The sequence below is a fragment of the Natrix helvetica genome (genome assembly GCF_964273705.1).
Source record: "Natrix helvetica genome assembly, chromosome: 9".
Lineage (NCBI taxonomy): Eukaryota > Metazoa > Chordata > Lepidosauria > Squamata > Natricidae > Natrix > Natrix helvetica.
This window is the reverse complement of record NC_138560.1, coordinates 409,177-435,590: the sequence shown is the minus strand read 5'-3', so window position 1 is coordinate 435,590 and position 26,414 is coordinate 409,177. Positions and strand designations below refer to the sequence as shown.

Sequence of the window (26,414 nt, the reverse complement as noted above, 5' to 3'; positions counted from 1 at the left end):
TCTCTTCCATGGCCTCATTTCCCACCCGAAGCTTCCCTGTTTCTTCTCCATTCTTTTGCTTTCCGCAAAAACAGGGATGCGCTTTGGGAAGGCGGGAGCCCAGAGGAGCCCACCGGCGCCCACACCGCCCGCTCTGGAAGCCAAACTGCCGGCCGGGACTTCCCAGCTCAGCTGCTTCCTGGGCGGGACGGGACGACAGGAGCTGTGAGGGAGCACGGGCTCCAGGGGCTCTGAGCGTCCACCTGCCTGAGCTCTGCCACGGGCGAAAGAAAGCGCTTTAGTCAGTGGGGTGTCAGGAGAGAGGATAGAATCTCTCCTCCTCTCCCCCGACACCCCACTGACTAAAGTGCTTCCTTTCGCCCGCCTGAGCTCTTCCGCGGGCGAAAGAAAGCGCTTTAGTCAGTGAGGTGTCGAATCTCTCCTCCTCTCCCCCAACACCTCACTGACTAAAGCGCTTTCTTTCACCCGCGGAAGAGCTCAGGTGGGCAAAAGGAAGCGCTTTAGTCAGCGGGGTGTGGGGGAGAGGAGGAGAGATTTGACACCTCACTGACTAAAGCGCTTTCTTTCGCCCGCGGCAGAGCTCAGGCAGGCGAAAGGAAGCGCTTTAGTCAGCGGGGTGTGGGGGAGAGGAGGAGAGAATGCCTGAGCATTCTATCCTCTCCCCCGACACCCCACTGTCTAAAGCGCTTTCTTTCCCTTGCGGCAGAGCTCAGAGCTTTAGAGGCTTTTTTAAACAGGCAGTCATTCACAGTGAGGCAGCAGCTAGCTAACCTCACTTCAGCACTCACCTTTTCCCATTTACATTTTTTTCCTTTTCATGATTGACAGTGGTGAGGCTCTGCCTCCCCTGCCTCCCCTGACCACACGTCACTGCCCAGAAGTGGTGTCAAACCCAGCCCCAGTTAAATGCCCACAACCCCACTGAGCCTGGACAGAGGCTGACACCATGGAGCTGGCAAGCGCACTCTCCCTCTTCTTGGTTGCCTACCTCTCCTACCTCGTCCTGCTCTTCGTCCGCAGGAAGTCCTCTGCCAGGGGCCGGCTGCCTCCTGGACCCACTCCTCTGCCTCTGGTTGGGAACTTCCTGCAGATTAAGGCATTCGAGACCTTGTCATCACTCCTCAAGGTGAGTCCCCCGCTCTTGGAGAAGCCCCGGAGAGGCTCTCCCCTCGTTCACTTCCAGGGTCTCCCTCTTGGGTCTCCTCAGCCAGCGCCCTGGCTCTTCTTTCTCACAATCCCCAGCGTCCCCAGCCATCTCCTTCCGGCACCCCCTTCCTGTAGCTCCCGTGAGATTCTTTGGGCTGAATCTTCTTTCGGGATCCAATCTGGGTTGGTCGTCTTTCCTTCCTTCTTCGGCTTCCATTTATGCATTCACACCTACTTGACACCTGGCAAAGGAGTTTCCATCGTGCCTCGGATTTGGCAGAATCATCTTCTGATCAAGCAGTCTGTGAGGAGCCACACGGACCAAGAGGAGGGAATGCTTGTCTAGGTTCCAGCAGTTCTGGAGAATCCTGGTGGGGCTGGGAAGACGGTTGGCTTCCCTTGGGGAACCTTGTCAAGGCTCCTCGGCTGGCAGAGGGAAGCCTCTCCCCAAACGCAGGGCACACAAAGTTGTTTTGGGGAGCAATTCTATAACCTAAGAAGGGTATCCACCACCTCTACCACTTTCATTAGTCTCGTGTGTGGAATATTAATGATGAAACATCAGGAAATGCAAATGTCTGCTTTCCTGAGCTACACACCTGAAGGATAGAAATGCTGCCACCGTTGTCAAAAGATTCTCCAGAGCCGTTTTCTAGAATTTTGGAAGCTTTGTTTCAAATACTTTAGGGCTCTGTGTGTGTGTGTGTGTGTGTGTGTGTGTGTCTTCTGCTTTGGTGCGACTGTGGGGCATTGTGCAATTTTTCTCTGGACTAAAGGGTACACAGTTTGTTATGCTACGTGACAAATAAAGGAATAATAAACAATATTTATGTTCCTGTTCCAAGAACTGGAGTGTCAAGGCAATGGGTGATTGATGAGGCAGGCATTCAGATTGCACCTCATGGCACCTTCGGTGGCTGCCCTGCAAACGTCCGTCGGGTGTCCGTCGCCAGGCGCTTGATCCACTAACAGCTCTGTCTCTGTCTGTCTGTACATAAGAGAGTCACGCGGGCTGGATGGCGCTCGGCTCAGCCCAAGGCAAAAGTGACGGGACCCCTCCTGATTGCTCTCCTTCCAACAGTGGCAGAGGCCGGTTTCCACAGCAGAGAAGCCCTGGTTGCCTTCCAAGTATATTCCTAGCCCTCCACTGACAGTCCGGTTGGCTCTGTGCCATTTGTGGAGGAAGGAAGAGCTTGGAAGCAAAGTTCAGGGAAGCTTGGATGGATCCCAACCCTTCCGGGTTTCCACACGGATGGCTCTGAGGGTCAGCCTCTGGCAAGGGCACCTCTGGGGCTCCTCACGAAGGGGCCGCCTTCTCCTTCACCTGCCCTGCAGCCCTGGGAGCCCTCTCGGTTCTCCATCCGAGTCTTTCCTCCGGCTGAGCTGGCTTGGCTTTCCATGGTTGCCCAACGGGTGGATTTGAATCCAAAGAGTCAGTGGGTGAGGCAGGTGGGAAGAGGAGCCCTTCAGGGAGGGGCAGATGAAAGAAGCTCCCTGTGGCCCACTTTCTCTCCGGGAAGGATTTCAGCCACGGCTGTTCCCCCCCCCCCTTAGAGAAGGTGAACGTGGTTGCCCATCTCCCCCCACCTGAAGTAGAACAATTCAAAGTTGCAACAGCCCTGGAAAATGTGACTTACGGCTGTTTTTCACAGTTAGGGTCTTTGTGGCCTCCTCATGGCCACGTGATCATCACTGAGAATGTTGGCAGCAGTCTCACGCTTCTGACGGCCGGGGTCCCCTTTTGTGACCTTCTGACAAGCAAAGTCAATGGGGAAGCCAGATTCACTTAACAACCGGGTTACTAACAGCTGCAATGATTCACTTAACAACCGTGGCAAGAAAATTTTTAAAATGGGCCAAAGGTCACTTAACCAATGTCTCACTTAACAACAGAAATGTTGGGCTCAATTGTGGTTGCAAGTCAAGGCCTGCCTGTGTTCCCATCTCTCCTGTGCAGCTGTGGGAGAAATACGGCCCCGTCTTCACCGTCTACTTTGGAAACCGACCAATTGTGGTCTTGTGTGGCTACGAAGCGGTGAAGGAGGCCCTGGTTGACAAGGCGGAGGAGTTCTCCGGCAGGAAAACCAACCCTACCCTGCAGAGGACCTTCCAGGGCCACGGTGAGGAGCCCAGGAGGGCGGGGCAGGAGCAGGCCAGGCTGCCCCCTTTCCTGGCCATGGGGCCCATTGCTCTCCTCTGTCCCCAGGGGTGGTCTTTGCCGAGGGGGAGCGCTGGAAGCAGCTGCGCCGGTTCTCCCTGACCGTCCTGAGGAACTTTGGGATGGGGAAGAAATCTATCCATGAGCGGATCCAAGAGGAGGCCCAGTTCCTGCTGGAGGAATTTCAGAAGACCCAAGGTGAGGCGGGGGAGGGAACGGTTGGACCGACTGATCGTCCAGTCCATTGTAGCAATGTGAGGTCCGATGTCCAGAACATAAACCTAGAATCCCAGGGCCAGAGGGGGCCTGAGGGGCAGGAGGCCTTGAGCAGGGGTGGGACTAGAAGGCTTCTGGTCCAGGAGATGCTTGGGCTGAAAAAGAGCATCACGGAAAGGGCCTCCTTTCTTTGAGGAGTCAGAGCGGCCTCAGGCACGACCTCTTCCTCTCCAAGTAACTATCTGCAGGGGAAGAGGGGAAGCAGCCCCCACCCCTCCCAAAACAAACCAGGAGAAAATCATTTACCTTTCTGGCCTAAGCGGTTGACCCTCCCTCCCTCCCTCCTTTCTTCCTTTCTTCCTTTCTTCCTTCCTTTCTCCCTCCCTCCCTCGGCACCAGGGAGGCCCTTCAGCCCCATCTTCTTCCTCAGCTGCTCCGTCTCCAACGTCATCTGTTCGATCGTTTTTGGGAATCGTTTCGATTACAAAGACAAGGAATTTCTGGCTCTCATGAAGATGATGAACGACAGCTTTCGGCAGTTGAGCAACAGCTGGTCTCAGGTAGCCCCACCACAGTTCCTGGCCCCCCTTCAGCAAAATGGGAGGCTGCGAGGCTGCTGCTCCCTCAGACAAGCTGGCCCTGTCCGAAGACGCTGGGCAGCTGAGAACTCTGGTCCCAGACACAAGGGGCATCCAGGAGGGAGGAAAGGGCCCCTGGAAGAAAAATCCTCCAAGATTACTTAAGTTCCTCTCCTATCAGACTTATTCTGCAGATGCATCTGCCGATTTATTCTTGAAATGCTGCATTAACTAATTGATTAATCGATCTCGTTGAATCCCTTTGGTGATGACCTTCTCTGGCACATCCTTTGCCTCTCGTTTCCGCAGTTCTACGATATCTACGTCAACCTCCTGAGATACTTCCCGGGGCCCCACACCAAGATCTATGACATCCTGGAGGACATGAGGCTCTTCATCGCCAGGAGGGTGCAGAAGAACAAGGAGACCCTGGACCCCAACTCTCCCCGGGATTACATCGACTGCTTTCTCATCCAGATGGAGAAGGTGGGAGGCGGGGAGGGAGCCGAGGATGGCTTCCCCAGTTCCAAGGCACAGGGGGCTTTGCCACGGGGCAAAAGATGCCCCAGGGGGAGGAGCACGCTGCCCCTTCCTAAGCAAACACGACCGCCAAAGGGCAGGAAGGCTGGGAGACTGGCGCTTCTCAGCTGGGTCTCGTAAAAAGAACTTCCAACCCAGCCAAGGGGAAAGCGAGGGGCACGTTGGGTGTCCAGGAGTTCACCAGGCCACAGTCTCTGCAGTTGCACCAGGGTCCAAGCTGCCGTCCCTCCCTCATTCCAAGGGCAACCTCGAGACACCCAGCATTGGCAGCTCCTCTCCTGCAGAGGGCACTGGGGCACTGGCAGAGACGGGGACGGAGGCAGGTGAAGCAGGAAAGGGGCTGGCAGTGGAGGCAGCCTGTGCCCTGGGAATCCCTTGGCCAGTCCGGCCACTGGCTAGGGCCATTTCTGTTTTGGGGGGACCGGCGCTTGGTCAGCCCACAAGCCGGGCTTGTCTCGCCTGGTGTGCACCCCGCAACCTGGCTGGAAAGCCTCCTTCCAGCCCCCCCCCCCGCCCCCCCCCCGAGCTTCTCATGCCCTTGGCCTCCACTTGGCCTTCAGGAGAAGAACAATCCGGAGAGCGAATTCAACCAGAAGAACCTGGAGTTGACCACCCTGAACCTGTTTTTTGCTGGGACGGAGACGGTCAGTTCCACCCTGCGATATGGATTTCTGTTGCTGATGAAGTACCCTGAAGTGCAAGGTATTTGGGGGGGGTGTGATTCAACCCCACTGTGTCTCTAGGCCAGGAAGCACCCCCCCCCCAAGTGCCACTGGGGTCGCTAGGCCAGAGGAAGTTGCTGTGAGCTGCACAAAGGCCGGAGCCTGTGAGCCACCCGCATGGGAGGTCAGGCCAGGAGCTTCCCCTGCCGTGGGGCAGAAGGGGGGGGATGCCAGCCCCCCAGCCCTTGAGCCCCCCCAGCCCTTGAGCCCCCCAGCCACTGATCCAGGCGCGACAGAGAGAGTGCAGTTGAAGCCACTAAGTCCAAGGCCACCTTTTGCCAGCAAAGATGCAGGAAGAAATCGACCATGTGATTGGCCAGAACCGGCTCCCCAACATTGAAGACCGGAGCCACATGCCCTACGTGGACGCGGTCATCCACGAAGTGCAGCGGTTCAGCGACCTCATCCCCATGAACGTGGCCCACGCGGTCACCTGCGACACAGAATTCAGAGGCTACCTCATCCCGAAGGTCAGAGCCTTGGGGAGGGGGAGACGGGCCAAGGGGCATGGGGCTGGCATGTCGCCACTCTGGCTTCTGGCTGGGCTGCCCAGTAGGATCGGGCAGAGGGATCAAGGAGCCGGGAAGGGCTGGCCAACATGCAGGAGCCCCAGGCGGAGAGTGCCCACCCCGAGGGGGCAGGCTGCGAATGGTCCAAGGGCAGGGCCTCCTCTCTGCCCACCCAGCCGGCCAGGTGCGATGGGGGGAGGTGTTGATGGGGTCCCAAAGGATGGGAGGAGAGAAGGGTAGGAAAGCCCAGGCAGCCAGCACCTGTCCTGTCCAAGCCCCCCACCCACCCACCCTGCTCTCTCAGTGCAAAAAGGAGATCGTCTCTTGGCCGCCTTGCCCAGATCGCTCGGGCATCTTGTGCCACCCGGGCGAAAGAACCTCTGAGCTGGGCCTTCTCCTCCTCAGGGCACAGAGGTCCTTCCCTTGCTCAGCACCGTCCTGCATGATGGCACCAAGTTTAAAAGCCCCGAAGGATTCCACCCGGAGAACTTCCTGGATGAGAACGGGCAGCTGAAGAGGAATGACGCCTTCGTCCCCTTCTCTGCAGGTAGAGCCCCCCTTCTCCCCCCCTTTCCTCCCCCCACCCTCCTGGGCCAGGCTCCTCGGCTGCCCTTGGGATGTTTCCTTTTACGGCCTGCTTCTCCGGTTTCCATGCCAAGCTGGCACTGGGGCTGCCTCAGCATTTCCTCTGCATGCTGGACCCTTTGCCCCCCCCCCCCGGCAACTCAGGAGCCCAGGAGGCAGGGGGAAGGTGGCCCTCTAGGCAGTGGCCCTACCTTTCCCAGGGAGGGGTGAGCCGCTCCTGCCCATCCAGCTTTCAGCCAGGACATGGCTTGGAGCTGCCCAGAGGGTAAGCCTGCTTCTCCCACCCTCTCCTCGCAGGGAAGCGCATCTGTCTGGGGGAAGCCCTGGCCCGGATGGAGCTCTTCCTCTTCTTCACCACCGTCCTGCAGCGGTTCCGGCTGAAGCCCGTGGTGGATCCCAAGGACATTGACCTGACACCCCAGGAGTTCGGCTTTGCCTCCATCCCGCCCCTCTACGAGCTCTCGGTCGTCTCCCGCTGAGAGGAGGGAGGAGCCAAGCGGGCGTCCTAGTGCGCCCTGCCTCTGCGCTCCTGTGCTTTTGCCCCACTTCGGGGGTGGGGTGGGGGGCTGCACGGTCCCCTTCTCTGCGACCCACCCGGGGCCAGGATTTCTGTGGGGCTGGGACAAGATGCCTCTTCCAGGTGTTTGCCTTGGAAATATAAAGCTTTGCGGGGATGCAGGTGGCTGGAACTGCTGCAGCATTGGTTTCTTCTAAGCCGTGTGTGTCTGTGTGTGTGTGTTTGTGTGTGTGTGTGTGTGTGTGTTTCCTGGTTGTTATTGTACCCCAGCATAATCACGGGGGTAAATCTAGGGGGGCTGTGTGGTATTGCTTCAAGAGAGCAAAGCCGAAAAATAAGAGACAGCAAAAGCCAGAGAAACGGTGATCTGCCCAGCACATTGCCATAAAAAGCCACGGGATGTCCCCAAATGTGACACTCATGGATGTCCCCTGTAGGTGGACTCCCTCTTTCTCAGGCCGTGAGCTTTGTGAGGTGGGGAGGGGGCTGGACAGAAGGACAGGGATCCTTCGGCCCCGTTGCTTGTTGGGTCAGTAGAGCAACTGGCCTGCATTGCCCGGCCTCCTCCAGCCGCCTTGCAGGGCTGGAGAGAATGGCTACCAGGCAGCACCGGTGGGTGCCGAGCTACAGTGAGCTTCTTGGGCCAGACTCTGGGCGAATTCCAGGAGAGGCATCCGTGCCAGCTGAGCAGGAGCAGCTCTCTTGCAGGACCAGAGCAACCAGCCACACTGGCCAAGCTTCAGCGGGATCTGAAAGAGCTGCTGATGGGCTGCAGCCCAGAGTCAGCCGAAGGGAAAGCAACTCATCAGAAATGAGGGGACCCCCAAAGCAACAGCACCTGTGCCAACTCACAGCTGCCAGGCTGCCTTCACAGCAGGTGCACAGCTCAGCTGCAGAGTCCTTCCCCAGGGCATTCAACCATCAACGCCCCCACATTCACCCCATTTGCTCAGAGCCCCCAAAAGATCAATCCAGGATGATGCTAAGTGGGACATTGGGCAAGTGCAGCCACGGAATCCGATCTGAATTATTTGTGCGAGCGCAGTCAGGAAGAAGAAGGAGAAGAAATAATAATAATAACAAGAACAACAACAACAACAACAACAACAACAACAACAATAATATGCTGGCCTATGGCCATAATATAAATTGGGGGAGGAGGCGGAGGCAAGAGAGTGAAGGGCCAAAGGAGTCCCTGGGCCAGACCTGCCTGAGGCCCTGGGCACAAAGGGCTCCCCTTGCAATGCAGCCTTTCTGGGCTCAGGGTCATAATTAGGATTAAAGCTCTTTCTCTCTCCCCTCCCCCCACAGACACCCAGACCCTGAATGCCCCCAACAGCTGCCACTCACTGTCAGAAAACCACAGACATTCCTGAGATTGGTTGTGAGCTCAATTTTCCCTTTGAGCATCTTCTGACTTAAAACGTTTCCTGGGTCAGCCGTTGCTTTGCAACCCCCTGAATTCCTCTAGCCAGCCTGGGCTTTTGGGGAGGGGGCCTAGGGAGGGGGCTGGAAGCTGGAAGTTTGGGCAAAGACAGGCCTTCAACACCTCTTGAGATAATTTTGATCTCAAGGCAAAAGACGAGCCCCCTTTGCCGGCTGCCTGGGACCTCTTCAAAACAGAGCCCTCATCAAGAGCATTGGGTGGCAGCAGCCGTGGTCAGCCAGGCCAGCTGAAGCCCAGGTGCCAACCTCTGGGCAAGCCTAGGCACCACGCTGAGGCCAGGAGGCGCTCCAGCCCCCGGGTGCTGCCAGGCTCTGAAGCTAGAACTGCAGCCACAGGGCTCGACAAACAGAAACACAACCACAACTAAGGCAACAAGGGAGAAAGGCCCCGTCAAGTGCCTGGGGGCATGCTGCCATCTATTGCTCCACCTGTGGAATATCTACCTGAAGAAACCATCAGCCGGAGGAATGTGGGTTGCAGAGCATAAACACTTCAAAGCTCTCGACCTGCACCTGCTTGCCAGATCCAGTTACATCAACAGGTTGTTCAGGACTCTGGTTGGGAGCAAAGCTTGAGGAATGGCATTGGGGGGGGGGTCAAGTGCCCTGGGCCTCCTTGACCCCTGATCCGCATGGAGCCCTCCTGGATGCTCTTTTCCTCCCCTTCCCTCGCGTGGGACCCTTTGGCAGTAGGAGAGCAGCTGTTTTAAAGGGAGCCCCCGTGGCCGTGACCCTCTGAGCCCCCCTCAACCTCCCCTGCCCCTGGAGAGCTTGGCAAAGGCTGCCCTGCGAAGGGAGAGAGCTTTACGTAAGCCTCTGTCCACTGCTTAAGCCTCTTTCTCCGCTCACAATGGGAGCTCCGGGGAAGGGCTCTGGTTTCCTCCCCCCCCCCCGGGGGGGTTCTCACGAGGCTCATGCCCTCCTGGCCCGGCCCTTTGTCTGCCAGGACTTCTCTGGGCCCAGGAGGGAGGTGGCTTGGCTTGGTTTCCGAGGAAGCAGGACAGGAATGGGCCTGGTGTTTACAGGAGACCTTGTGCAAGGGAGTGTTGTGTAAGCCCTTTCACAAGTGGAATTTCACAGGGCAAAGCACACCCAGAGGCCAGGTCATGGGCAAAGCAGGTGGCAGAGCCCGATGTTTGGCATTGCGTTGGGGAGGATCGAAGGGAGGGGAGGGCATTTCAAGAAGGTTTCCCTGCTTCCTGGCAGCAGTGAATTGCCAGCAGGGAAAGGGGGAGAGTTGCTGCTTCCTGGGGGCCCAGCAAGCGTGGAGGAGAAGTCTGGGGCCACATGCCCTCCACGGCCACCAGAGCTGGAACACGAAGGCAGCCCAGGAGCCACAGTCTCTGGGGCCGTGGCAGTCGTGGGCCCCTGCCAGTGGGGAGATGCGCAGGGGCATTCCAGCTGGGCAAAGCCACGTTCCACAGTGGACGCGCCACCCTCTACTGGAGCAAAGCAAGCAGGCCACTGGAGCAGAAGGGGGCAGGGGTTTTTCCCCAGCCCCCGCAGTCCAGAGAAGGTGCCACCTCTTGGGGGAAAGGACAGCCCTCTTGCTTGCTACCCCAGAACAGACCCTCCCCAAGAGCTCAAAATGGGGAGGCGTCTCTCCCTCTGAGGCCGTGTCCAGCAACGCAAACACTCTCACACTCACAGTGTGGTGGGAAATGGACCCTTTGCCCTATCAAACCGCTTGCCGGAGCCTCCTACTTGAGCCCCGGGGGCGCCGTAATGACAACCTTTCGGTGAAACTCAGGCAACCGGCCCTGAACTCCAGCCCTCTTCATGCCACGCCCTGTCGGTTCCCCCTGGGCCAGGTGAGTCTGCTGCCTTCCTGGCCCTCAGCAAAAGATAACATCAATGTTTGATCCTCTGGTCTTTCAGTGGAAAAACACTTAAGGGACGTGTTGCAAGAAAGGGAAAAAACCCACAGAAACTGCTGTCCATCTTCATGGAAAATCCAAAAATGGAGTTTTTTTATTTGGAAAACACCCCACCCCTTTCCTGCTCAAAGGTGCCTGTGCAGAGTTCACAGGATTGTTTGTTGAGTCCAGCCATCTCCCCAATGGAAACTTCCCTTCAAGCCCAGAGACATCTTGGCTAGCTTGACCATCACCCAGCTGCCCCCTTTCCCCCCTTTGCTTCCCAAGGGATTGTGCCACACGTGGGCAGAAGCCACAGAGGGCGGGGGGTTATATGATATCAGTCAAGAGGTAATCCAATCACCCTAACATAACTGCCACCCTCCTTCAGTATCGGGGCAGCTCCTCCAGAGGGGGCCTCGCAGGACGGCAGTTATGTAACTGAGGAGGGAGGGGGAGGGAGCCTGCGGTTGGGTTCAAGGGAAGGATGCTGACTCTTGGCACCCTCCTTCCTCATCCTCCTTCACTTGAGAAGGAAGGAGCCCGAGGTTGATGGAAAGCGAGGCAATCCGCCGGCTGAGCTCTGGGACCACCACAGGGCAGCCTTTGCCAATTGTGCCCTTGACGCCAAGTTCGGCGTGCAGCGGGCTCAGGCCCAATGAAAGCATAGATATTGTGGCTCCTTTGGCATCCTGCCCGTTGGGCTCCTCTGGGGGAGAATGGGGGAGGCAAGCTGGTCCCAAGGAGCACTTAAGGGAGAGCCGGTGCCAAAGCAGCCCCTCCCTGCTCCCTGAGATCTGGCAAGCCACTGGAATTTGTGAGTTGCCTCCCCCTCCCCAATACTACTCTAGCCAAGAAGAAAGCTGGTTGGCCAGGATGTGTTGTCTCCTCCCGACTTTGACCTTTTTCTGGGCCGGTCAATAGAGAAAACTTTGGCCCAAGCGCAGCCTCCCCTCCTGGCCCTTCTGGGAAGCAAAACTCAAGCTGGATGTACATTTCCTTGCAGCACTTCAGAATTCCTTCTTTGTTTTTTAACTCAAACTGCATATTTTGTAATGCGCTTGGTCAAGATTCTGGTAGTCACCGTGGAGATTGTCTGCGACCCGCCTGTTGCCCAGAGGCCTCACCCCCGGGAGTCCAGGCCCCCCAAAGACTCTTCCAAAGCACCCTTGAAGTGTCCTTTGGCCCTCCGGACGATGCTGACAAAATATCCCTGCATCCCCTCTTGTTCTACTCTCTGGTCGTTTGGTGAAGGGGGAGAGTCTCCTGGGTGGTTTCTGGACTGAGCGGCCAAAACTCACCAGCCTCTGAAAGGCAGATGAACCTCTTCAATTGGGGTCCGAAAAGTCTCCAACACATCTAACTCTGGTTGTGGAGATTCTGTCCCAGTTGAGGTGGGAAGATGGCATAGCCGCCCTCGCCTTAGGCCAGAAGACCTCCACAAGCCCTTCCTGCCCAGGGAGATGCCCCCTCCCTCCCTGCCTCCCTCCCTCCCTGCCAGGCGCCCAACAAACGTGGCTTTGAAACCCAATCTCCTTTTCCTGCTCAGCTCCCAGGTTCCAGTGCCAGGAGAGGCAGATAAATAGCAGCAGGTCCTGGGGGCCCCAGGTGCATTTCCCACCTGGTCATCATGGAGCTCGGGGGCACAGTAGGCATCTTCCTAGGCATTTGCTTCTCTTGCTTGCTGCTCTTCTCTGCATGGAAGCGGATGCACAAAGAAGGGAAACTGCCCCCAGGACCCACCCCGCTGCCCTTCCTTGGCAATATCCTGCAGGTGAAAACCAGCGAGCCCTTCAAGTCCTTCCTGGCGGTGAGTGGTCCCCTCTTTGGTGCAAGGAGGTGCAGGGCAGAAAAGCGGATTAGAGGTCGTAGAGCTCATGGGCTGGCTGAGCAGAAGCTCCAGGTTGCCCAGAAGGAGCCAATCTAAGTTCTGGGAATGAACACCCCCCCCCAGTTCCCCAAGTATCTCTAGGGGGTCCATAAAAATGGAGAAAAAGCCAACCAGATCCAAGCAGAGCTCCAGTGCCTGAGGGCAATGCCACCCCATTATTGGCCCTAAAGTAAGCAGGCTCCAGGGATAGGCAGCTCCCAACTGAGGATGTGCCACTGAAGGCTCATCAAGGCTGCTGGAATCCTTCTTGGAGAGTAGATCAGTCTAAATCCATTTTAGAGTCATCGAAGATCTGAATTTCTCCAGACAACCCCCAAAAGGAAAACTGTCCTGCCTCTGGCCTACATTTCCTGCCACGACCCCAAGTGGGAGCCTTTCATGACCTTCTCTCCTTGGCCTTTCCTGCAGTTGAAAGAGAAATATGGGCCGGTGTTCACAGTCTATCTGGGCCCACGGCGGGTGGTGGTTCTGTGTGGACACGACACGGTGAAGGAAGCTCTGGTGGAACAGGCTGAGGAGTTCAGCGGCAGAGGGGAAATAGCCACCATTGACCGGAACTTCAATGGTTTTGGTGAGTAGAGCAGATCCAGGGCATCTGCTCAAGAGAACCCAGGTTTCCTAGCAGAAGCAGAAGCTGGTGGGAGGTTGAGGGGACATCGTGGGTGAGCTCTCGCATCTCCTGCCTGGTTCATGGCTTCAGAGAGGGAAGCGTTTTTATGGGGCTGAAGAGGGAGCCTTCAAAGGAAGGATGGCCCCTTGCTTTCCAGGAGTCGCTTTAGCCAACGGGGAACGCTGGAAGCAGCTCCGTCGCTTCTCCCTCACCACCTTGAGGAACTTTGGGATGGGCAAGAGGTCCATTGAAGAGCGTATCCAGGAAGAGGCCCAGTATTTGATGGAGGAAATCAGGAAAACCAAAGGTGGGTGATGAACAGGCTCAGCAATGCCTGAATGGAGCTTGGGCTTCGCATGCCTCCGGTTCAGGGAAAGCCGCGTCCTCAGGTAGACCTTTGCTTCCGGTCTCTCAGGCCAGCCCTTCGACCCCACCTTCTTCCTGAGCCGCACGGTCTCCAATGTCATCAGCTCCGTGGTCTTTGGCAGCCGCTTTGACTACGAAGATAAGACCTTCCTCTCCCTGCTGCAAATGATCAACGAAAGTTTTATAGAGATGAGCACCCCTTTGGCACAGGTAGTGGGCAATCGTGGAACAGGCTTTCCCCCCAGGGGTGGGCCAGAAGAATCCTCCCGACGGGCTCTCCCTGGCAGAACCCAGAGCAGACTTCTTCCTGGGTTGACTCTAGTTAGTGCCAGGCTGCTCATTTTGCCCCATAAACACACCGGGTTTCTTTGCTTTGCCTCCCAGCTCTACGACATGTATTCCTGCATCATGCAGTACCTGCCAGGAAGACACAACCGCATTTACTACCTGGTTGAGGACCTGAAGGACTTCATTGCCGGGAAGATCAAAACCAACCAGGCAACGCTGGATCCCAGCAACCCTCGCGACTTCATTGACTGCTTCCTCATCCAGATGGAGAAGGTACCGCCGGGAGTTTCTCATCTACAGGGAGAAGCCCGGAAATCTGAGAGACTAGAAGATGGGGCTGAGTGGGAAATGGGTGGAAATTCCCACTGGAGTCCATCCCACGAGGCTTTGAAGGAGTAGGAAGCCATCTCGGGAACCATTTCTTCTCCCTGCAACATAGACCGTGGACCTGCCTGGTGACGCTAGGCGGTCCCCCACCTTAGATTAGTCTCCCCCAGCCTGCTTCCTCTGCTACCCCTGGAGTTTTGGGCAGCCATCATTGCATTTCAGGTCCAGAATCCCCAGCTAGTAAATAAGTGAGTGGCTTGTAAACCTGGACTTCCTGAATCCACGGTTCCTCTACTCACCATAGACACCCTGCTGAGATAAGGCCTCTCTTCTCTCGAAGGAAAAGGGAAACCCTTCCACTGAATTCAACCTGAAGAATTTGGTCCTGACCACCCTCAACCTGTTCTTTGCTGGGACAGAAACCGTCAGCTCCACCCTGAGATACGGACTCCTTTTCTTGATGAAATACCCAGAAGTGGAAGGTAGGCTGGACAAGCTCTGGAGCCTTTTGCACGGACTTGTCCGAGGGAAAGCAGCTTCCTCCCACAGACTCCAGGAATCCCCCCCCCACCGGGAGAGAATCTCAGCTGCCTGAATGGAGCAAGGGCATTCACCTCAATGGGCAGCTTACAGAAGACCCATCAAAATGGAGAAGGCAGCCCTTTCGTGGCTTGAGAGCCTGGTGGGCTCTTAATGAAACAGGTGTGATGGCTTTTAAAAAAGGAAGTTAAATAGTCCTTGTGGGGAAAGCAGCTTCTCTGCATCAGGTCCAAGCCTTCCTCTCAGACCAGGTCAAAGAGAAGCTCTGCTGGTCACCCGCAGCAGGAATATTTCTGAGGGTGTAGCAGGAATGTGGGTGGGTGAGCAGAATAATTTTTATTGGGCTGGCCCCAATGCAATAAAGGCTGGGAATGTGTCCCTTGGGTGAATCTATTCCCACCTGACGCTTCTGCCTTGAGGATGGGGGCCGTGGTGCTTTGAAAAGAGGGGAGGGGGAGGCTCCAGGCCTCTTCAGCTTCAGAGGCCCACCCAGGTCTGCGCAGCCTCCTGGCTAAGGGGCCCGAGACAGTGGCCCCCACTGGGTTGAGAGGCCTGGGCCACTCGTGTTTCCCCAGAAGGATTTCCTTGATGTTTCAACAGAGAAGATCTACAAGGAGATTGACCAGGTCATCGGCCCCAGTCGCCTTCCTACCACGGAAGACCGGCTGAAGATGCCCTACACGGATGCCGTGGTCCATGAGATCCAGAGGGTGACGGACATTGTCCCCATGGGAGTGCCCCACACGGTGATCCGGGACACTCAGTTCCGGGGGTACCTTCTGCCGAAGGTGAGGCTCCCTGAGAGGAAGGGGCCGTGTGCAGCAGTGATCCCTGGTGAATGGAGCCTCAACCTGAATTTGTGTTTTGCAGGGCACGGACGTCTTCCCCTTGCTTGGCTCAGCCTTACGGGACCCCAAGTATTTCAGCGACCCCGAGAACTTCAACCCCGGACACTTCCTGGATGAAAACGGCCGTTTTAAGAAGAATGAGGCTTTTGTGCCGTTTTCCTCTGGTAAGGCTGGGGCTTGCCCTTTTCCTGTCCTTGCTCTGGGGCACCTGACCAGGGCAGCACAAGGGGCAGCACAGCCGAGGCCAAGGGGTGGAGTTACGGCCCTCCCCTCCCCCCTCCCCCTCCCCCCTCCCCCCTCCCCGAGGCCTTGAAAAGACGGTGACCCTCTTGGCCAAGAGAAGGGGGAAAGTCTCCCTTGGTGGACAGGGCTTCCTTGCGGCTGATGCCTCGGCTCTCCTCCAGGGAAACGCGTCTGCCTGGGGGAAGCCATGGCTCGGATGGAGCTCTTCCTCTACTTCACCACCATGCTGCAGAACTTCTCACTGAAGTCATCTCTGCACCCCAAGGACATCGACGTCTCCCCCAAAATGAGCGGCTTTGGGAACATCCCCCCCGTCTACCAGCTGAGCATGCTGCCTCGCTGACTGTGGGCCTCTGCCTGCTTCTCTCCAGCCCCCTTCCTCTCTGAGCCCCACATCCCTCCCACTCGGGAAAAGTTTCCATCCGGATGGCTCTTGTCCTGGGCACCTCCCTGCCTCCTGCTGGGCCAGTGAAGCAGATCGCAGGCTCTGGGATCTGCTGGGTCAAATGGATCCCTTCCTCAGAGCAGCCCCTGTTCTGGTCCAGATCCCAATCAAGGGGAACATGGAGGGCATCTGTGGAGGAGCCCATAGCATCCCAGTTGTATTTAGCCCTGGGGAAACTGCTTCCCCCAACCCCCAACTGGGAGGTCTGGCCCCTGCTCTTCTCTCTGCCCCACTGGTGCCCGTAGAGGGTTGCTGCACCCACCCACACCCGGCCTAAGACCTTCTCCAAGCCTCCAGCAGCGAATGGAGGGGAGAGAGATTTGGAGCTCAGTCTGCTCAATTCAGTTGCTGGAGAGTCCAGTCAGAACAATCTGGAGGTATTAAAAAAATGCCCTAAAGCCGGTTAGGTATTCCTTCTGGCTCTGTCTGGCCCTTTCATTGGAGCCTTCCCCTCGTCTTTCATCCTCCCACCGCAGCCCCTTCGTGGCCCAAAGGAGGGTCAAGGACAACCGACGGCAGCCACTTGCTGTGGGACAATTCAGCGCTGTATTAATCGTTGCGTTCAGCTACTTTTACGATGATGGCCACATTTTTGTCAACATTATTGTAACTCTTACATTTCTGGACTGACTTTATTTTATTATTATTGAACATGGTTCCATCGAAATCAATATAGCTTTTTTATTTGTTGAATTGTCCCAGTTGGCTGTGGTGAGTTGCCCCCTCCGCCCCAAGAGAGGGCCTGAAAGCCCCCGGCCCCAGAAACTTTGCCCAGGAGCTGCCTCGATACGCAGCGGTGTTTCCAGAGAGTCATCTGCCAGCCTTCTTCTCACGTGCCTTAACTCAGCTTAGGAATCTGCCTGACCTTTAAAACTGCAATTTAAAGCTTGTTTAGAGAAATAAGCACACACACACACACACACACACACACACACACACTGTATTTTAATAACAAGGTATTTAGGCTTGGAGAAGTGAGTGAAATTGCGGAGGCAGAGGTTGCTGCAGTCAATCTTCCTAAGCAGAATCTACTTCTGAAATCATTGTTTTTGTTTCCTATCAATATTCCTTTTATTATGAACATTGTGAAATCATAGAAGTTTTAAGAAGAAAGAGGACAAAATGCTGGATTTAGTAAGAAAATGCTTATTATGAATGATCCTGTACACAGTCTAGACAAAGTTTAAACACAGAATAAAAGATGTTTTACTATCAAGAGATGATGGATTAAATTTTACGGGGAGGAAGATGTCCATATCATGTAAACAGAGAGAGGGTTTGATAGGTGGATCCCAAGGCCTCTGCTTGACTTAGCGTCAGCCCAGGAGAGCCTCCCAGAGGGAAATGCAGAAGCCACGGGGGAATGAACCCAGCTTACAACTGGCCCTTCTTCCTTTACCCAAACCCCTCCTCCCTCCTCCCAGGCAGGGCAGTGGGGACTGTGTGTCCTGACACTTCCATGGCCCCAGCAGCAGTACTGAGGGGTGTGAGGGACAACCCTTGCTCCAGTGGGTGCCAAGAACTGCCCGCTCAGCGCTTTGGCCAGTCCAGCAGTCGGGGTGGGGAGCAACTGTACAGCCTTGGGATCAGCTCCAGGCAGTTCCCCCCCGGGAGAACTGTGAGGGGGTCCAGGGGGGTTTCCAGAGAAGATGGCATTTCCCCTTGCCCCATCATGGCACCCATCGCTTGTGGAGGCACCATGGACATTGCCCGCCCAACATTGGGGCATCTCTCGGTTCCTTTCCATCTTCCCTTCCAAGTATGTGGGACTGAGACCCCCCCCCTCCCATTGGCCACAGCCCTTAGTAACTGCCTTTCCCTTCAGACGTCTAGTGATGGGCCCCCCAAGACGGCTGGGCTTACAGTTGATTCAAAGCTTTGTCCATGAACGCTCCTTGCCCTGCTTGCTGACAGTCCCTGAATCATAACCTTTGCTGCCTCTGGCCCTCAAAATCCTCACTAGGGTCGCTTCCTTGCCCATGAATGTAGGAAGGGGGAGGGAGGGACTCCTGCAGCTGCCCTCCAGAGGAGGCATGCACCCTTCCTTGCATTCAGGGCATCCAAAGGGCAGCTCTGAGATCTCCCCCTCCAGTCTGCAACCTGGGAGCTTCTGGGACCTCTGGTGCATGTCCTCCCCCAACCCGCCTCAGCCTTCGTGGCCAGAGGAGGAGGATACCACCTGCAGCTCCTCTGCTTGTTTGGGGGATCGATCACCTCACATCTCCCTGGCTGGGCTGTGCAGAAAGGGGCACTGAGGCCCAGCTGGATCGGGCAGGCCTGGGACCTCGGGCGCCTGGCTTGGAAGAGACCTGGGCGGTTGCACAACCTGCATGATGAAGTGGGCGTTGCACTCCTTCCCAGGTCCTATATTAGGTCCCTGGAGAGCCAGGCTGAGACTCTCCCCACGGCTGCAGTCCCTGGGAAGTGCTGGAGCTGCCCCTCCCCATGGATCTCCTGGGAGCAGGGACCCTCCTGCTGGCCGTCTGCCTGGCCGGCCTCCTGCTCCTCTCCTCTTGGCAGCAAATGCGCCGAAGGGGCAAGATGCCCCCTGGACCCACGCCCCTCCCCCTGATTGGGAACCTGCTCTGGATAGACCGAAACAACCTGCCCAATTCACTCATCAAGGTAAGGCCTCCCCCTGCCCCTGTGCCCCATCTAGAAAACTCTAGAAAGAGAGCGGTGTCACTCTATGGGAGCCAAAGACCAGGGGAGCCCCAGTGACTCTCCCGCTCCCCAATCTGGAGAAAAGGCATAGTAAGCTTTCTCCAGCTGCCTCCCATCAGATGTGCTTTTTCACCAAATGGGCTACTGGGAAAACGGGGCTCTCCGTCTCCTACGGATTCTGTACCAGCAGATTCTTTCCCGCAGGACTCATGAAAGGTTCCACATTTTCCTAAGTGTCTTGTTCAGAAAAGGGGACCCTGCTTTTAAAAAAATAATGACAGCTTTTGCAGCCCAAATGAAGAACCCCTGTATGTATTTAAAACCCAACTGTAATAAGTGTTTCTCCATTGCCACACCCCTGTTGTGAGTCCTGTCCTACTGGAGTCCTTTTCAACCACCAGGCAGGTAGGAAATTGGGATCAGCTGTTGGGCAGAAGCAGGGGGCAGGGGAGACACCAAAAAGACCCCGAGCCAGAAACAAGGTTAAAAGCTGGCTCTTAGCAGCTCACCCAGGAGGGGGACAAAACAGCCCTCCTCCCCCAGCAGCTGAGGGTCTCAGGGGCTGAACCCCTGCTTTTGAATAAAGATAATCCACAGCAGGGGACCCACCCGTTGGATTTCTTGGTGTTGTGCGGCTACGAGGCCATTAAGGAGGCCCTGGTGGATCAGGGGAACGAGTTCCGTGACCGGGGGTATCACGGCACCTTTGACTGGATCTTCAAGGGTCATGGTATGGTCCAGGCTCTGGGTCCTCAAAGGTCCAAAAGCTGGATTTGTAATACCATGTGCTGAGTAGGAGGGTTTGACCAGGCAACCCAGAAGGTGCCTCCATCCCTTTGATTATGGGATTGACCAACCATGGCCCACTTTTCAAGACTCCTGGAGAGTTCCCCTTCCCTGTCCTCTAGGAAGAGAGCTCTGCACTGCCTCTGCTCCAAGGAAGGGCTCAGAAGAACGAGGTCTCTGCCTCTGCTGGGAGGCCTTCTTTGGGTCCCAACACCCTTCCCCCCTTCTCTTTTGGTCCACAGGAGTTGCCTTCAGCAACGGGGAAAAAGCCAGAGAGCTGCAACGGTTCTCCATCACGGCCCTTTGGAGTTTTGGGGTGGGAAGGAGATCCATCGAAGAGCAGATCCTGGAGGAAGCCCACTTCCTGCTGGAAGCCCTGATGGACACAAAAGGCAGGTGGATTTCTGGAGCACCATGAAGTGGGGCAAGGGGGGCAATTCGTGGGGGCTCATGCCTGGTCAGCAAAGCCCAAAAGGAGAACCTGGCTTAAGCCATGCAGCATATGCAGAGCCCCAACTCCCTGCCACCCCAACCCCCCAGCCCCCACTCTGCAAGGCCCCAGTTGAAGGAGAGATCCTGGCCAGTCCTAGGAGTTCTGCAACCAGAGCCAGCTTCAACCAGGCCCCCTCAAGCACACTTGTTTGTTTGTTTTGTTTCATTGGATTTATATGCCGCCCTTCTCCCAAAGGACTCAGCATTAAGAACCACATATTACAAAACTTGAAAGAAAATTAGAAACAATCCAAGAAACAAACCAAATTAATATAACACTAACATTTTAAAAATTGGATAAAATTAACAGGCCAGGCCGGCTTGCTGGAAAAGCCAACTTTTTAGGGCCCGTCGGAAGGACTGGAGGTCGGGGATTATGCGAAGCTCCAGGGGCAGCTCATTCCAGAGGGAAGGCGCTCCCACAGAGAAGGCTCTCCCCCTGGGGGTCACCAGCCGACACTGTCTGGCCGACGGCACCCTGAGGAGGCCAACTCTGTGGGATCACACTGGACGGTGGGAGGCTACTGGTGGCAGTAGGTGGTCTCGCAGGTACCCTGGGCCTAAGCCATGGAGCTCTTTAAAGGTCATAATTAGTACCTTGAATCGCACCTGGAAAATAACCGGCAACCAGTGCAGGCCGCCTAAAAGGGGTGTAACATGGGAGCACCTAGGTACCCCCATGATAACCTGCGCGGCCACATTCTGGACCAGTTGAAACCTCCGGATGCTCTTCAAGGGCAGCCCCATGTAGAGGACATTGCAGTAGTCCAGGCGAGAAAGGACGAGGGCATGAGTGACTGTGCATAGAGCATCCCGATCCAGGAGGGGGCGAACCTGGTAAAAGGCCCCCCTGGTCACGGTCGTCAGGTGTTCTTCTAAACTAAGCCGTGTGTCCAGGAGGACTCCCAGATTGCGGGCCCTCTCTGAGGGGGCTAAAATTTCTCCCCCTATCATCAAAGATGGAACAAGATGCACAAATCGGGATGACGGAAACCACAGCCACTCAGTCTTGGAGGGATTGAGCCTGAGCCTGTTCCTCCCCATCCAGATCCGCACAGCCTCCAGGCATCGGGACATCACGTCGAGGGCATCGTTTGGGTGGTTTGGGGTAGAGATGAAAAGTTGGGTATCATCAGCATATTGATGATACTGTACCCCATAGGTGTGGACCCCGAGTATTTCCGGTTGCTTTGGGCCTAGAATTCTTCTCTCCCCCCAGGAGCCCCCTTTGACCCCACCTACTTCCTGAGCCGCTCTGTGTCCAACATCATCAGCTCCATCATCTTTGGCAGCCACTTTGACTACAAAGACCAGGAGTTCCTCTCTTTGCTGACCATAGTAAACAAAATATTTTGCTTCACCTCCTCAGACCAGGGACAGGTACCCCCGCCCCTCTGCTGCTCCTGTTTGGGGAAGACACCAGAAATTACAATAATACAATAGTAGAGTTGGAAGGGACCTTGGAGGTCTTCTAGTCCAACCCCCTGCCTAGGCAGGAAACCCTATACTGTTCCAGACAAATGGCTATCCAACATCAAATTAAACTCTCCTGTTTATCTTCCTGTCTTGAGGGCCCTTAACAGATTCATGGAAGGGAGGCAGTGTCCCCTTTGAGGACCTTTTCTCCAATATAGGGTGAGGTCTTGTGCCAGGGTCACCCTGGATGTTGGCTTCTTGAAACAAACCTAAAAGGGCACCTTCACCCCTCAGTGCCAAGAAGGTGCCTGGGCCAGTTGGCTCTCTTACCATACTGCTGAAGGAGGAACTTCTTCTGTGGATTTGGTGGCACAATTCATGTGTGGAAGAAGGGAGAGTCGGGGCCCACAGGTCTCCATGGATTCTGCCCCTCCCACCTAAGCCTTATCTACCTCCATTCCATATCAGCTGCACTTGGTAGGGTCTTCTTCTACCAGTAAAACCCTCCTTTTTTCCCCTTCTTCAACCCTCCACCCAACCAACAGTTCTTGAACATCTTCTTTGACATCGTGCAGCGCCTCCCTGGCTCACAGCCAATGGCTTTCAGGAGGTCTTCAGAGCTGAAGGAATTTGTGGCCAAGAAGCCCACCAGGAGACCCGGGACCTCAACTCCCCACGGGATTTCATTGACTGCTTCCTGGTGAAAATGCGGCAGGTAAAAAGGGAAACACCTTGACTGGCTGATGGGATGATTAACGCACACAGAAATACACTCAGATCAACTCAAATAGGACCACATAAAAACTTTTGAGAGTCCAAGGCTCTTGAACGGACCTGCCACAGATTAGTGCCGTACAAGAGGCCACACCACTGGACAAGAGTGTAGATAGTCTGGTCCACAGTTCAAGTCAACAAAAGTTTAGGGTTGAAAGCAAGATAAGCCTAATCAAGGTTCAAGGTATCCAAACTTCTAGAAAAGTCTGGAGCTTCCTAGGTAGCTGAGATAATTCAGAGGAAGATGGAACAACTCAGTCATTCAATTTTGAATCTTACTCCCAAGCAGACCTTCAGTCAAGATGGTGGCTGTTCTGGCGCAGGGGTGAGGGGAGGTTTAGCCCTAGTGGGCAGGAATAGGATGAAGTAGAGAGATAACTTTGATTTTAAAAAAACTTTCCCTTTTCTTCCACCAAGGAAGAAAACAATCCTGACTCTTTCTTCTCCATGGAGGAACTATTTGCAATCACACTTAACCTCTTTCTTGGTGGTACAGAAACAATCAGCACCACTTTGCGTTATGGATTCCTCATCCTTCTGAAGTACCCAGAGGTGGAAGGTAATTTCCATGGCAACAGAGAAATAAAACCTGTCAGAGTTATGGCAGAGTGACTATTATTACATATGAGATAAACCTCAGGAGCAAAACACAGCACACAGAGCCTTTAAACAATTAATAGTGGTTTATATACAAATATATACAGGCAAACACATGGTAGATAAATTCCTCACCATTCAGCTATGGACACAAGGAGAGAAATGAAATACACGACGAGAGAGAGAAGTACCCTCTAATGACCACCTATATATAGAGAGACTTGTGTGGATGTCCCATCAGTCTTAAAAGGGTATACCATAGCTGCAACCCATCATCCCATCATCCAGAGAGCAGGGCGGTGGTTGGAACAGGAGCAGTGGAGACTCCAAGGCCCAACTCCTTCTCCCAAGCAGCAGTTGAGGGATTTCTTGAAGTCCATCACCTTTTCTCCGGGAGTTGAAACTCTTCCTCTCCCGTTTCTCCCCCACAATTCCATGAGTAGGTGGAACTGAGAAGGATTGGACCAGGTCACCCAGGGAAGTTCTCCAGCTGTGGGTGTAAGCCCCCACCCCACCATTTCTCCAGCCAGAAGGTCACCTCAGACAACCCTCCCAAGGACCCTCCCCCAAAGCCCCCTCCCCCCTTCTTTTCTCCCTGCCACTGCCCGGCAAGTAGAGGGCTGGTGCAGAAACACATCCTGGCCACAGTTGTGAGTTTCCTCCGCAAAGCACAAATTCAAAAGAGATGCTGAGGCCACAGGACGGATCCAGAAACTGCACCTGGTTCATTCCACTTGGACACAGTTATAAGTTAGAGTCACAAAGCAGATATTGGGAAAAGTTTCAGAGGCTGACAAAAGGACCCCCAAGTCCTCTGGACCCCCTCAGGGCCCATTGGGGAGGCAGACTTGGGGTCCTCCTGCCCACCGGCCTCTCTGCTCTGGTCTTTTGCAGGAAAGCGCTACTGCTTTGGGGAACATCTGGCCCGTGCAGAGCTCTTCCTCTTCCTCACCAGCATCCTTCAGCATTTCCGCTTCAAGTCAGCTGTGCCCCCTGAAGACATCGACCTCTCCCCAATGTTGGTGGGGTTTGGCACGATCCCACGGATCTATGAGATCTCCGTCATCCCCCGCTGAGGGAGGGTCTCTGGAGTCTCTCCAAAGTTGTGTTCAGCAGATGCTCTCTGAGGACATGGCCCTCTCCTGAGGGCACCACAGCTTCCTCTGCATCTCCAGAGAGCCTGTCAGCTATGGGCACCCCATCCCCTGCATTGCATCCTGGCTCCCGTACCCCAGTCTCTGTGCCCTTCCCTGCAGAAGCTCTGGCCCCTTGGCTTCAGGTGGTGGTGGCGGGGGTGATCCTTGTGTAGTTTGGAAATAAACAATCCCCAGCCAAAACGTCCAAGAGAAAACAATGGTAATTTCATTCTTCTCTTTGGCAAGCGGGTGGACCCCCTAAATCATCAATCCATTTGCCTTATATTCTACAAACTCACCTCCCACCTCTTCTTCATTGGCTTAGCAATCATGATGTCAGAACCTATCCAAAGTGTCTCAAGTGCACCCATTATCTCCGCCCCTGATTACATCTCCCACTACTCTAATTCTATCTCCCCCTGCCCTTATTTACGAATTTCCTTTTCTGGGCCTAGTTCCTAGGGCCGTGATAGCGAACCCAAGACATGCGTGCTGCAGGTGGCACGTAGAGCCATTTCTCAGGGCACGCAAGGCATTGTCCAGTCAGCCCCAGTGCGTGCGCCGGGTCAGCTGATTTTTGGCCTTGATTTGGGGATGTTTTTTGCCCTGCAATACAAGGATAATGGAATGATACAGAATATAAAATAAAGATATATTACTATTGGATGGATTTAGGATGATGTAATGAAATGCCATAATATAAATTAATTCAAAATTTAGAATATCTCACATAAAATGAAGTAATAATAGTTATAGTCAAATAAATGATTAACAATGATAATAATCTATACATATACATTAGATTGATAATATGAGATTTTATATAAATTGTAAGTGAGGAATATGGAGAGGATGCACAAAAGTTTTGTAACCAACCGACATGCTGTATGTAACTGGAAGATGGTTTTATGTTTTATGTTTTGTTTGTGTTTGTTTGTCTAAAAATAAAAATTTCTTTAAAAAAAAAAAAGAAGCAGGTGCAAGGGGTTTTCTTTACAGGCCAGCATGTCTTCCGACAATTCTGGAAAAACAGTGCGACTCTGCTTCCCACAGGGGGGAGTTCTTGGCCTCCCCGATCCCACCACGCTCTGAAGGAGCTCTGCAGGTGAAGGTGCTGCTCAGCCTAGAAACGTTCACCCTTCAAAGTAGCCGGGGGTAGAGAAGACGCTTGGCCGAGCTGGGAAAGGTTCCTGGGATGCCCACATCCCTTTGGGCCAGCGGATCTGTGGGTGAGCAAAGGGGCAGCAGGCACTTTAATTCAATCCCGCCTCTCTCTTTTGAGGTCCCCAACTCAGGCGAATTTCTGCCTTGCAAAATGGCCTCTGTATGTGGACCTGTTTGCTAAACGAATAAACTGCATTCATTGCCAGCTTTGATCTTCTAATAATTGGCAGCCATGAAGGAGCTGAAAGGAGCAGGGAAACTTCCAAGCCAGGGGCACCACTCAAAGGAGTAGCGGAGGTTGGACCTCTTGCTCACTATCAACACGATTGGGACCAGCCTTGGAGAAAGGAGCTAAGCCACCAGAAGATTGTGCCACCCAATCAGCCATGTAGCCAGCCGAAAATGTTACAATGGTCGGACTCCAACTGAGAGCTGATCCCAGGAATCTTCTGGCTCCATTCCATCACGCCCTATTCATGATCCCCCTGCAGCCCCTCACTCCATTCAACCTTGCATCGGCCTCTCGGTTCCTGTCCTGGACAATGCAAACTCCGTGCTCAGAGCAAAGCTTCCCTTTCTGCACCCCACCCCCACGAAACATCTCTAGGTTGCATCAACTGCGTGATAACCTTGTGATGCTCAGGAGGTCCCCACAGAGATCTCTGATGAACACGGTTATTGACATTCCCACAACCTTTAATTTTACCCGTAATTAAAAAACAAAATTATGGTTTACCTTTGGCTCCTGAGCAGCCTCCACCTACAATTTGAATAGATATGAATTGGCACAGATGCACTTTTGCCTGGCTTGGAAGAGACCTGGGTGGTTGCACAACCTTGATGATGAGGTGGGCGTTGCACTCCTTCCCGGGTCCTATATAAGCTCCCTGGAGAGCCAGGCTGAGACTCTCCCCACGGCTGCAGTCCCTGGGAAGTGCTGGAGCTGCCCCTCCCCATGGATCTCCTGGGAGCAGGGACCCTCCTGCTGGCCATCTGCCTGGCCGGCCTCCTGCTCCTCTCCTCTTGGCAGCAAATGCGCCGAAGGGGCAAGATGCCCCCTGGACCCATGCCCCTCCCCCTGATTGGGAACCTGCTCTGGATAGACCGAAAGAACCTGCCCAATTCACTCATCAAGGTAAGGCCTCCCCCCCCGCCCCCATGCCCCACCCCCACCCTTCCACCTGCTCCTTCCCCCAGATCAGCTCTCCCTTGCTGGCTTTGGACTCCCCGGCTGGAGGAGCCCAGGAGCCCAAAGCTCAAGAGGGACAGTCCCTCTCCCCCTCTTCAGAAGGGCTCCGATGGAGGGAGAGGAAGAGGGCTGCTTGGGTGGCGGATCAGGTGCCATGAAGCCTTGTGTCACCAACAGGCAGTCCAGGAAGAGAAGGCCCTGTATATTTTAAATCTTCGTTTTAATAAAAATAAATATTTCATAATTGCCCCCCTTGCCTGTGCTTCCTTTCCTAATGGATTCCTTTTCAGGAACCAGGCAAGGAGGAAATTGGGAGCAACTGGGGGGCAGAATTTGGAAGAACAGGTGGGTGTAAAATAGCAGAA

General features: G+C 54.8%; 3 protein-coding genes across 3 annotated transcripts in view; all 3 read left to right on the top strand.

Moving 5' to 3' along the window:
• Nucleotides 1–917: 917 nt before the first annotated feature.
• LOC309396484 (uncharacterized protein) lies at nt 918–15,761 on the top strand. Its single transcript, XM_081961644.1, has 20 exons — nt 918–1,126; nt 3,104–3,266; nt 3,353–3,502; nt 3,920–4,080; nt 4,408–4,584; nt 5,199–5,340; nt 5,643–5,830; nt 6,275–6,416; nt 6,752–6,921; nt 7,553–7,752; nt 9,364–10,228; nt 11,856–12,083; nt 12,573–12,735; nt 12,932–13,081; nt 13,190–13,350; nt 13,525–13,701; nt 14,096–14,237; nt 14,896–15,083; nt 15,166–15,307; nt 15,548–15,761. Exons 1-20 carry the CDS (start codon nt 947–949, stop codon nt 15,727–15,729), a joined length of 4,071 nt encoding a protein of 1,356 aa, XP_081817770.1. The 5' UTR covers nt 918–946; the 3' UTR covers nt 15,730–15,761.
• Nucleotides 15,762–15,954: 193 nt separating this feature from the next.
• Nucleotides 15,955–26,414, top strand: part of LOC309396483 (uncharacterized protein) — a 32,630-nt gene continuing 22,170 nt past the window's right edge. Inside the window, exon 1 of the mRNA XM_081961643.1 lies at nt 15,955–18,456. Within this exon, the coding sequence (XP_081817769.1) occupies nt 18,277–18,456 (180 nt within the window). The 5' untranslated portion in view covers nt 15,955–18,276. The remainder of the gene's footprint in view (nt 18,457–26,414) is intronic.
• Nucleotides 18,632–25,632, top strand: LOC309397022 (cytochrome P450 2A6-like; the record flags this gene model as incomplete). Its single annotated transcript, XM_081962691.1, is given in 8 exon segments — nt 18,632–18,803; nt 19,082–19,225; nt 19,524–19,673; nt 20,993–21,153; nt 21,735–21,834; nt 21,837–21,904; nt 22,381–22,522; nt 23,371–25,632. Coding segments are annotated over 8 exon segments (1,203 nt in total). The 3' UTR covers nt 23,637–25,632.

What these genes read in the sequence shown, in the direction of transcription:
- LOC309396484 (XM_081961644.1), top strand. Translation starts at nt 947, where the DNA reads ATGGAGCTGGCAAGCGCACTCTCCCTCTTCTTGGTTGCCTACCTCTCC. An exon ending in GAGGACCTTCCAGGGCCACG is followed by an intron (nt 3,267 to 3,352) that starts GTGAGGAGCCCA and finishes CTCTGTCCCCAG; the next exon opens with GGGTGGTCTTTGCCGAGGGG. An exon ending in TGAGCACCCCTTTGGCACAG is followed by an intron (nt 13,351 to 13,524) that starts GTAGTGGGCAAT and finishes TTTGCCTCCCAG; the next exon opens with CTCTACGACATGTATTCCTG.